At 42.1% G+C, this 12382-nt stretch overlaps 1 protein-coding gene across 1 annotated transcript in view; it reads right to left on the bottom strand.

Annotated features, from left to right (window-relative positions):
• LOC142750440 (uncharacterized) overlaps window positions 1–6699 on the bottom strand; it is a 68352-nt gene extending 61653 nt beyond the window's left edge. Inside the window, exon 1 of the mRNA XM_075859440.1 lies at window positions 6417–6699. Within this exon, the coding sequence (XP_075715555.1) occupies window positions 6417–6699 (283 nt within the window). The remainder of the gene's footprint in view (window positions 1–6416) is intronic.
• Between the last annotated feature and the right edge of the window lie 5683 nt (window positions 6700–12382).

Here is a 12382-nt window from a genome sequence, read left to right as displayed (position 1 = left end):
CGTATTTTGTTAAGCGTTTGAACATACCCTAAGGCTTGGTTCACACCTGCATTGGTGTTTCCATTGTTCTGCTCCGTCTGAGGAGCCAAACAACGAAAATACTGGAAGCTCCTGTTCCATAGTATGATGGACATCATCGGCGCCAGACAGAACCCATTGACTTTAATGGGTTCACTTGGGTTTCCGTCAGGTTATCCGTCAGGATGTCCATGATTTCACTGGAAACAATAGTGCAGCATGCATTCTTTCGGCCTCATGGAGCCTCCAACGCAGATGTGAACAGGCCCTTGGGGCATGCAGTGATGAACAGCATATGAAGTCATATAACAGTCATCAAAAGTGACACAGATGGCAAGTTCCAGTTGACTGCAACCTGCCAACACTGTCATATCACAATAGTAAAGAAATTCACATTTCACCTAGAATGGTTGTCAAACAATAAAAGGCTTTTCCCTTTTTAAATGATAAAATTGGTGAAGTGATCAATAATAATGGCAATAACAGAAAGGGGGAGATTTATCAATAGTGTTGTAAGATGCATGCATTTATGAGTTGGTGAAAATACTTTGCCCATACTTTGCCCATTTTAGCACTCTTCTTAGCCTAGCCCCTTTTCTTGTCAATTGTTTAAACTGCTGAAGTAGTTGTAAAAAGTGTCTAAAACACAAAATAAATTTGGGGCGTGCCATGTACTCCATTATATTAGTGCAATATGTGACAGAGTTCTGGCACATTTTGCTCAGTAAATTTAACGCTATATATATTACACAGATAAAAAGCTGATCATGACAGACAGAAAACAAATAGAATAGTGAAGATTTCTTTATAATACCAGAATGGCAGGAGAAGCAATCTTGTTCCTGTGGGCCAAAGCAACTCTGACAGGACGGGTCACAGGCGTAGCACTTGCTATCTGCCACTTAAAAAATATATATATAATTGTAATACATATTATATTGTTCATTGATACATCACATTCATTTAATTGAGTCAACATAATATGCATATTTTTACACAATAATGAGATATTTTTTTTACATGATAAACCTAAAATGTATGACTTATGTATAAGAACCTTCCTTAATATTTCAAAATTCTCCTGGCTTACACAGCCTCTGAAAATTGACGATCTACCTGAAGGTTGGTATAGCGTTTCTTGCAGCCTCTAAGGGCAAGCATGTCCATTTATTGACAAGGTAATTTGCATTAGCATGAGGCACCAGGTATTTGATATATGGTGTCCTACCACTGATATTCCAGTTGTTACTGAATTTGTAATAATGTATCAAAGAAAATTATCCTTTTTAACTTTGCTACAAAATATACTTTATTTTTGAGAATGATTGGCTGATTAGAAGGCAAATGATTTAGAGCCATGTGTGCAGAGAATATCATGTTATCCCTTATCTTTCTGAATACAAATCAACTAGACATACTTTAATTGTTCATAGATTTTTGTATTTATTACACAAACACCTTTAAAGCCTCACACATGTGTACTACGGAGCCATAGGCACTCTGTGTGCCGCCATATTGTGTCTCCGTAATACAGCAGTTAATGGAGCATTTTCCTAAAAAGAATTCTGTTGGACTCATATGGAATCCAACCAAAACAGAACCCACAGTTTTTAAGTTGACCCTATGAACTGCTATGGGTGCCATTATTATGGCTCTGTACAACTCAGAGTGTAGGGAGCGATTATATGCCAATGTGCATGAGTCCGAACTATGTTAAAGGACATTCCCACTGTATGAGGAGTGTCAAGGATATGATACGGTTTGATCTATACTAAAATTTGTGATCACAATTATTAATTAACCCCTTACTGTAAAGAGGTATTAAAAACTACCAAGAGGATCACTGACCAGAATATTCTGATATTGTTTAATGTAATTGTACTATGTTTGCCATTTGAATGAGGGAAATAAGGTTGGAAGATGCAATTTAGAGTAGAACTGTGAATATCGCTTATCTAGCACTCCTGGGAATTGCTAAAAGCTTGGAACATTGGCTAGTTCAGCATTTCCCAAATACCCAGCATCAGGACCATAGCATGGGATTAATTATATTACAGTTGGCTATCTTACCTCTGCACACTATGCTGTCTTGTTGTTCCTATAACTTTAACCAAGCACGTCTATCTAATTAGTCAAGATATGATAGATGGAATTAACGGAGATTGTCCTTTATATAAGATGTTCTCCGTATTCATGTGCCTGTTTAACCGGTTGTTTTAAATGACCATCCAGTAATATTTCGTATGGTTTTTAGTGATGTTATAATCCTTTATGGAAAAGCTTCAATTCATCATCATAAGGTAACAAATCAAAGGTACGGTAAGTAGAACAGCTGACGGAATTACAAATTCCACGTGGTTGCCCTAAAATCCCATTAGCTGATAGGGGCACCATATGGAATATTTCCTCAGTTTCTCTACTCAGCCTGAACATTTTGCATATTAATTACCGTATATGGTGGCACCAAATTCTACCGTAAAGTGGGTGTGCAAGCTGTATGCACTGAAATAAAGAGGCAGTGCACTGCCAGAGCTTCATTGGTGGTTTGGGTATAGTCCAGCACAGGGGTTAAACTACTCCCTATTCACACTACGCTTGAGCCTTCCATCGGACATATGCGTTGGTAGTATTTCCTGACATATACATCTGACGGTAGACGACAAGGTATGCCACTGTATAGGCGTACAGTAGCATACGTCAGCAATAGGGTTCCAATGTAAAAATGTATATCACATGTTATACATTTTTTTTACTAAATGTCTATGGAATAGTGTAGTCTACTATGATATTCTATATAGTACATAAAAACCTATGACGATGCATATCTCCCAAATGTATGCCAAAAGGACATTCAAACACTGCAAACACGGTGTGAATAGTCTAAATACTGAACACTTGTTAGTGTTTATAACCACTGCCTGACCATGCCACATGACTTCTCTGATAAGCCAGCAGTTTATATACTGGAGAAAAATATGGCAAAGGGAAATTTACGGTGCATTATAGGAATCTAGGGACAGATTCTAATTTTAGGGGAGCAGTACCCCCTAAATTTTTACCTGAGTGTAAGATCTAGCAGGGCAAAAAGGCATAGGAATATCTATGACTGTTTTCCCTTTATTTGCCAATTTGCCTTTCTGCTGCATTAGGGCCTGTTCACATCAGTGTTGCCCTTCCGTTGAGGGGTTCCGTCTGAGCTTTCCATTGGGTGAACCCCTCAATGGAAAGGCAAACGGAAACCTAAGCTTCCGATTCCCTCACCATTGATCTCAATGGTGACGGAAACATTGCTAAAGGTCTCCGCTTGTCACCGTTGTGACAGGGTTCCGTTGTTTTGACGGGATCAATAGCACAGTCGACTGCGCTATTGATTCTGTAAAAAATTATGGAACCCTGTCACAACGGTGACAAACGAAAACCATTAGCTAGGTTTCGGTCAGATTGAGTTCAATGGTGAGGGAAATACAGCAGCATGCTTCAATATTTTGTCTCGCAAAATGACGGACACTATGATGGAAAAGTCAATGGGTTTGTTTTGTTTTTCAAACTGTTTTTATTAGTCATGAGGCAGACAATGAAAGTGTAAAATTTGCAAAACAACAAGAATATTACATCATACCCACATAACTGATTTTGTATACAAACAGAGGTAGAACATTGCATTATCAAAGTCATACATATCTAATATTCATGTTCTGCCAATTAGAAACGAAAAAGGAACAGAACCAACCATTAAGGACAAGGGGGAAGAAGGGAATTAAATGGATAGGGAGTGGGGATGGGAGAAGGTAAGGATCTGCCTAAGGTCCTCATTACGGGAGGCTGTAAAAGTGCTGATGTTGCACTAAACATATGTGTCATATGTCGCGTCTTGTACATAATAAGCCCTCTCATCCCTTCTTGATGAGCATTTGGCAGCTGAAGATCACATTAGCCTACATTATCCATTAGCCGACCGAATATTATCCAAATAAACCTTCCAAGGAGACCAAATTCGTAAAAACTTAGCCCTAGTACCCCGTTCCCAGTGAACCAGTTCTTCCATTCTGAAGATTTCCTGGACCTTAAGCTCCCATTGTTCCATTGTAGGGGGAGAGGTACTTTTCCACCCCAAGGGAATGAGAAGTTTTGCTGCAGCAATCAGAAACGTTGGGAGATCATTGCGTTTTGGTACAAAAGAGTCCGCAGGCAACCACAAAAGAACCACAGCCGGCGACATTGGGACAGAAGAGGAACAGATTGTATTAATCTTATCTATCACATCCACCCAAAATGTGTGGATCAAGGGACAGTCCCACCATATATGTAGTAAAGATCCCGTATCTTTTTGGCATCTCCAACATGTTGCAGGAATATTTGGATTAATCATGTGTAACCATTCAGGGGTTCTGTACCACCGAGAGAATAGTTTATATGAGTTCTCTCTAATTTTAATGCATTGGGAAAACCCATGCGAGTGTTTCAGCGCAGTCTTAAAATCTTGTTCACTGAAGGTTGCCTGCAAACTCCTCTCCCAATCTTTCATGGATTTGATTTGCCCTCCACCCTCCAACTGTAAGATATACTCATATGAAGCAGCTAACGATTTTTTCTGTAAAACCCCACTCTGTAAGCGGGTTTTAAAATGAGTAGGAGAATATGACAAGGTATAGACATCAACATATTTAGTGCAAACATTTTGGAAATCATTAATGTGGATGAAACCTTTCAGCAGGAGACCAGTCTTTCTAAGCAATAGATTCGCAAAGACCTGATCTTCCGTATCAAAGAATGATGAAAGGGTGACCTCCCCTATATTATCCCAAAAACTGGCTTGTGGGGGGCGTTTAGGGTGAACTAGATAAGGCAAAAGCCTTAGGGGCATTAACGGCGCGTTTTTGGATAAAAGCGAATGGGAGTGATGAATCTCTTGCCCAACTCTAAAGGCCCCTTTCAAAAGTACACTAGAACAGGGTGTCATCGGTGAAAAGTCCCTTAAATTCCATAAGAATAATTTATCAGACAGTGGAATTAGTTCTTTCTCCAATTCCGAATATAAAGTATGTGTAGAACCTTTAGCAAGCTCCATCCACCTATTTAATTGGTTAGCTTTATAATACGTGAAAACATCTGGTACCCCTATACCACCCAGTTTTGTTTTTGAATGAGAGATTTATATTGGAGTCTAGGCCTACTATTATTCCATAGGAATCTGGATAATAACTTTCTTGTTTTATCAAAAAAGGATTTTGGCAACCAAATGGGTAATGTCTGCAGTAGATACAGAAATTTAGGCACTATGAAGGTCTTAAGTAGGTTCTTACGACCCATCCATGAAAGAAAAGGGACTTTATAACTCTGAAGAAGTTTTTGTACGGATGTTAATAACGGAAGATAATTACATTGGTATAGTTTAGAAGGGTCCTTGGTGAGGTGTATGCCTAGATATTTTATAGATGTAGCTGGCCACTGATAGGGAGAGCTGGCCTTAATACGATCAATGAGTGTGGTAGGTGTAGAAATATTTAGAGCTTCCGATTTTCCAAAATTAACCTTGAAATTGGATATTATACCAAACTTTTCAAATAACCGTGTGACATAAGGGATTGAGACAGCTGGATTAGTAGTTAAGACCAGGAGGTCATCCGCAAATGAGGCTATTTTATGAGTGTAGGGTCCCACCTTCAATCCCTCTATCTTACGGTCTTGCCTAATTTTCTGTAAAAGAGGTTCCATTACCAGTACAAACAATGAAGGCGAAAGGGGGCAGCCTTGTCTTGTACCATTACAAATATTGAAGGGATTTGAAAGTGTTCCATTCACCCTGCTTTTAGCGCTGGGGGACTTATAAAGAGTAAAAATGGCCTCAATAAACAATTGAGGGAACCCGAACTTCCATAGTGTAGCTGCAAGAAACGGCCAACTGACCCTATCAAAGGCCTTCTCAGCGTCTGTCCCAAGAAGGACCAGAGGTACCCCCCTAGATTTGGCTAGTTCGATTAATCTGATGACTCGACACGTGTTGTCTTTCCCTTGTCTGTTCTTCACAAAACCTGTTTGATCACCCCCAATCAACCCGGGCAAGATCTGACTGAGCCTAGACGCAAGTGCTTTGCCCCACCATTTTACATCAGTATTAAGTAGAGATATCGGCCTATAACTACTGCAAAGAGTCGGGTCTTTCCCATCCTTAGGTAGAATAGTGATATGGGCTTCAAGGGCCTGTCTAGGTAGGGAGCAGCCGTTAAATAAGGAGTTACACATAGCCGTAAAGTGTGGGAGCAGGATAGATTTAAAAGACTTATAGTATCCGATCGGGAAACCATCGGGACCAGGGCTTTTCCCCGAAGGGATAGTAGAAAGCACTTTCTCTAATTCAGCCTCTGTGAAAGGACGCACTAGCATCTCTATGGCCTCACCCTCTAATGTTGGTAGATCAACTGAATTTAGAAATGAGTTCATAAGTTCAGTATCTGTATCGTCTTCTAGGCCTGTCCCAGTCTTCTTGTTTAAGTTATAAAGACCCTGATAAAATGCCTGGAAGGCATCTGCTATAAGCTTAGTATCTGTTACCTGCTGCCCCTTATCCGTCTTAATCTCAGAGATAAAAGTATGTCCTTGGTGTTTACGTATCAGGGCTGACATCATTTTATTACCTCTATCACCATGTGCATATTGTTTAAACTTCAGGATCTGAAGCATTTTGGCCGATTGAACATTGAGAACATCTTTAACTCTATCTCTGAGAGCTGACAGCTCCTTCAAGGAGGAAGCAGCATTGGTCTTTTTATGTGTCCCCTTGAGACGCGAGATCTGAGCCAACAAAGAATCAAGGGTTTTGGTCCTTTGTTTTTTTACATGAGAGCCCTAAGAAATTAGCTCACCCCTAATAACAGACTTGTGTGCCTCCCACAAAATAGGCGCAGATATAGATTCAGATACATTATGAAGACAAGTGGCTCTCAACAAGATGCGCATGAGAAGCCTCAGCAATCAGGGTGTTGTTAAGCCTCCAGCTCCAATCTCCCTTTGGGGTGTCCACCCTTCTTAAGACTAACGAAACCGGGGCATGATCCGAGAGTATAATACTACCGATGTCTACAACCTGCACCCAAGAAATACACTTTTTTGAAAGGAAAATATAATCGAGTCTGTGGTATGTGTCATGTGTGGGAGAGAAGTATGTGTAATCTCTTTCCGTAGGATGATACAATCTCCACATATCAACCAGATGTAAAGACTGTGAGATCTTATTTAGCCTAGATAGTTTTCGAAAAGACACATGTTGAGAGCCAGTTGTATCCAGCATAGGGTTCAGAGGGAGGTTAAAGTCTCCACCTACTAATAGAGCCCCTTCAGCAAAATCCCTCAGTAACTTCAAAGTCTGGACTATCCAATCAATTTGGTTTGAAGTTGGCCACGGTATAAACAGTTCCCCCTATTTTCCCCTTCACAAATATGTACCTGCCATCCGTATCCTTCTGCTCTGCCATAAATGTGAAAGGTACTCTTTTGTTAAAAGCAATGCTCACACCTCTAGCTGCCGTATGATAGGTGCTGTGGTACCATAGAGCAAATTCACCTATTGGAAGTGAGGGAATTTTATCATGCTTAAAATGTGTCTCCTGAAAAAGGGCTATACACGCTGCCTCTTTCTTCAACAAACGAAGCACTTGGCTCCGCTTCTGCGGTACATTCAAACCTCGCACGTTATGCGAAACTATCTTAAGTGTAGTCATGTTATAGAATCACTTAAGTCTATCACTAGAGATACAGCCATCAGTAATGCAAGTAGAGGTATTTTGAGGAACCAAAAGACAGGGGGATACAAGGGGAAACCATACAAATGCTGAATTGCCATCCGGCGTCTCTCAACCATGGAGACCCAGTACACAACCCACAACGATAGTAACAATCTCATTCTGAAGAAACGTAACTCCTTCATTGTGAAGGAGTGGGGAGATCTGTAATAGAAAATGAGGTTGACCCACATCGTGACAACCCGACCAGACCTATAAAATCTTAACACATACAGTCTGAGAAAATATATACAGCAGGAGTGCCTAACAATTCAAAGAGAAGATCCTTCAAAGAACACAATCATCTGTGCAAAATACATTCGAGCCATAATATGCATAGGTGAAACAGCGCCTCAGCGCACAGGATAAGCGACTCGAATCTTGTGCGAGGATCTCTTCCCCCCTGGGGAGCTACGATGAGTGACTTCCGACCACGTGTCCGGTGCAGGTAAAGTAGGAAATCCAGAAAGCTGAGATAAAGGAAGCCATGAGGGTATGGCGATTGGACTTATTCCCAGCAGTTCCCAAGCCGAGTCCAAGTCCTCTGGTCTCCGGATCACAATATTCTTCTCGTTCTTCATGATAGACAGGCCAAACGGAAATAACCACCGGAACGGCATGTTGTTGATTCTCAGTACCTCCAATAAGGGCCTTAGGGTACGTCGCTTAGCCAACGTAGAGGCTGCCAAATCTTGGAAGAAGATAATGGATGATCCTTCATATTTGAAATCCGGGGATGCTCTAGCCGCCTTCAAGATTGCTGCCGCGTCAGTGTAGCTTAACATGCCACAGATAACGTCCCTTGGGGGATCATTTAGGCGCGGTTTTGCGCGTAGTGCCCTGTGGATCCGTTCAATTTTAATAGCTGCTGCAGCCTCCACCCCCACCAGGGAGCCAAAGATCTCGAGGGCAACTTTAGGCAAAGTCTCGAATGCTATATTTTCAGGCAAACCCCGTATTCTGACGTTTTTACGCCGACTTCTATTCTCCTGATCCTCAGATTGCAAGAGCGCCATGTTAATGTGATCCTGTTGCATTTGGATGGACTCATATACTGCAGAGCCAAATGTAAGCACAGCATTATGTGCAGTTTCAAGTGTCTCCACTCTATCCCCCATATGACGTAAATCAGCTCTGATATCAGCAAGGTCCTTAGCAAGGGGGCTCAGGGCTTTATGTAGAATGCTTCTTATAAAATCCCTAGATACAGGGGCAATATCCGACTCACCCCCCGCATCAGAGCGGTCTCCCATGCTCTCCTCATCCGAATCGGCTTCAGCCGCATGGTCCGGCGCCATCTTGGAAGTTCCCGCCTGAGTTTTGTCCAGCCGTTTGCGGAGGAATTTGTCGAGGTCTGCCTGAGTTTTCCCCGCTTTTGGGGTGGCAGAGGGTTCCCTGCTCTTCTCCCTAGTCGATTTCCCCATCGTGATGCCAAAAGTTCCTGCTGTATCTGGTAGATTCGGTCGGGTTGTGCGAGGAGCTCCGAACTAAGCTGCCGTTCTCGCTCGCAGTCAAGCTCCGCCCCCCAAAGTCAATGGGTTTGGAAGGGACGCTGTTGGCGACAAGTCCGATGCATCAGTTTTTTTTGTTGTGTTCTTATGACAGAGTAGGACAATGGAAGAAATCAAGAGGCAGGTAAGCTACTGTACCATGACAACTAGTTGAGTCAGGTAAGCTCAGTGGTGGACATACAATTGGAAGTTGTATATCCAGGATCCCACATACTGTTCATGCACAGGGAACCCCTCTTTTTGTTATTCGCGCCTGTGTGTACAGTATATGTTTTTTTCTGCCCAGTGCAATTATTGTGAGTATGGGGATGAACGATCGTTAATATCATCGGTTGTCACTATAAATTTGCATCATGTCGGCAGCCCATTCCCTGTTTACACAGGGAGATGTGCTGCCAACATGCGACCACTTTTATGGCCACATAAAAAATGCAATCAGCTGTCAAACAAGTGTTTCCTCTTATGTCAGCTGATCATAGTCCTGTTTATATGGGCCAATGTTCGTTCACCCAATCATTGACCCATGTAAAAGGGCCTTTAATCTCACACTAAAGTTTACGGCTCTATAAAACTAGGAAGCATAGACTTCACAAGAGTGTGTAACAACAGACATGTTTTGTTGTGCAATAGTAGGACCAAAATTTTGTGGTGTATCCTGCAGACTGAGAGGTTGGAAGGGAAATCATAAAAAGACGTAACATTTATACATACAATTTCCATTTCCCTTTTTGTTGCATTGATATGGAGGATTGCATATTATTATCCTTTTATTTATTATAGGTGATGGATGTCATAACTGTGCAGAAAATCACCTGCTGTCTCCAAGGTCATCAGCTGTGGGCCTGTTCACATCAGTGCTGGGCTTCCATTCGACCTTTCCGTCGGAGGAACAGATGAACAGAAACCATAGCTTCCGTTTGCATTACCATTGATTTCAATGGTAATGCTTCTGTTGCAGTTGGTTTTGGCCATGCGGTTATTACAGGTGAAGCACATTGAATCCATGTGCTTTACCTGTAATGACCGCAAGACTGAATACTGCATCGCAAAACTGTGGCAATACACGGTAAAATGCATTCTGTTTTACCGTGTGTTTTTCATAGCAATTAAGAAGCAGATGAAAATCTCTACAAAACTTCAATAAAACCACAATCAAAACGCCCTGTGGAATTCCAGCCTTAGGGCTTGTTCACATCAGCGTCGGGCTTCTGTTTACTGGTTCCGTTCAACCTTTCTGTCGTAGGAACCGATGGACGGAAAGCCAAACTACGCTATCGTTTCCGTGAAAAAATGCAAACTTTATGGAACGTAAAGAAACAAAAACCAACTGCAACGGAAGCATTACCATTGAAATCAATGGTAATGCAAACGAAAGCTATGGTTTACGTTTGGATTTCTGTTCATCTATTCCTTCGACGGAAACGTCAAATGGTAGCGATGAACAGAAGCTCAACGCTGATGTGAACAGGCCCTAACCCATATTATGTGCAGTCTGGGTAAACACATCATTGTAAAGGGCCTTTACATTATGTAACTTTTCACTTTTTATCACAAACAAGAACATGAAGAAAGACCACAGAATTTACAGAATTAAAATATAATATTCCTTGAATATTTTTACAGTGGTTTAATTTATATTAATAATGTGCCCAAGTTATTGGACTTCAAGGAGACAGATAAAACATTTTAAACTCAATGTAGTGTCAGATTATTATTTTGTTTACATACCATTAAAATATTGTTCATCCAAGCAAGTCACAAGATGACACATTCCAAGGGATGGCTTCTTCCCATCAGGGCACAAGTCACAGTCCCGAGGAGAGGGCCCATGACAGGCCAGGCAAGATTTATGACAAACTTCACAGTGCCAGTTCTTAGTATCTTGGAACATGCCACCTGGGCATTCCAGCACACATTTTGCATCTGTAATTAAGCATTGCTTTATTAATCATTATTATTGCTATAAACAATGATTATTACAGCTATGTTCACACATCATTGACACTTTCAATAGTCATATTGTTTAACTTTCCAACCTGTCTTGTTTCCATACTGTGTTTTGCCCCTCCTGTTCATCCCTATATATACCTTTTACTTAAAGGGGTTGTCCAATTTGGACAATCCCTACTTGTTAGAAGGGTTCCTTACTAATAAACTGATCACAAAGTGTCCCACTGCTCTGACCCCCAGTGATCAGCTCAGGGGCGTAACTAGGAAAGACTGGGCCCCATAGCAAACTTTTGACTGGGGCCCCCCTCCCCTGGGTGTCACACAACCCCCCCGTTGTAGATAGTGCCTTTTTTACAGCCCCCCCCTGTAGATAACGCATACATCCCCCTGTAGATAACGCCATACATCCCCCTGTAGATAACGCCATACAGCCCCCTGTAGATAACGCCATACATCCCCCTGTAGATAACGCCATACAGCCCGATCTGTAGGGAACGCCATACAGCCCGACCTGTAGGGAACGCCATAGAGCCCCCCCTGTAGAGATGTAGAGAACGCCATACAGCCCCCCCTGTAGAGACCGCCATACAGCCCCCCCTGTAGGGAACGCCATACAGCCACCCCTGTAGGGAACGCCATACAGCGTCCCCCTCCCAAAAAAATGCGACCTACTGTGTGTCCTACAAAATACATGTATCCCCTATCCGCAGGACAGGGGATACATGTGTGATCGCTGGCAGCGACAGGGAGAACGGGGGACTGAAAGTCCCCCGAAGTTCTCCATGACCAACCTCTGACTTCCGGCGTCTGTGTCGGCAGCTCAATAAAAATGAAAGGAGCGCTGGTCACACATGCGCACAAGCACGACTGGCGCTCCATTCATTTCTACGGAGCTGCCGACACAGATGATGGAAGTCCGAGGTTTGTGATGGAGAACTTCAGGGGACTTTCAGTCCCCCGTTCTCCCTATCAATGCCAGCGATCACCCATGTATCCCCTGTCCTGTGGAGATCCTGTGGAGAGGGGATACATGTCTTTTGCTCTATTTTGCGCCTTTAGGACCAGACACCGTTTAGCCATTTTTAGCATGTGTTAGTTAAATGGCTATAACTTTTTTATTTGTTG

Source organism: Rhinoderma darwinii, chromosome 3, assembly GCF_050947455.1.
Source record: "Rhinoderma darwinii isolate aRhiDar2 chromosome 3, aRhiDar2.hap1, whole genome shotgun sequence".
Lineage (NCBI taxonomy): Eukaryota > Metazoa > Chordata > Amphibia > Anura > Rhinodermatidae > Rhinoderma > Rhinoderma darwinii.
This window is presented reverse-complemented; position numbering and strand designations above follow the sequence as displayed.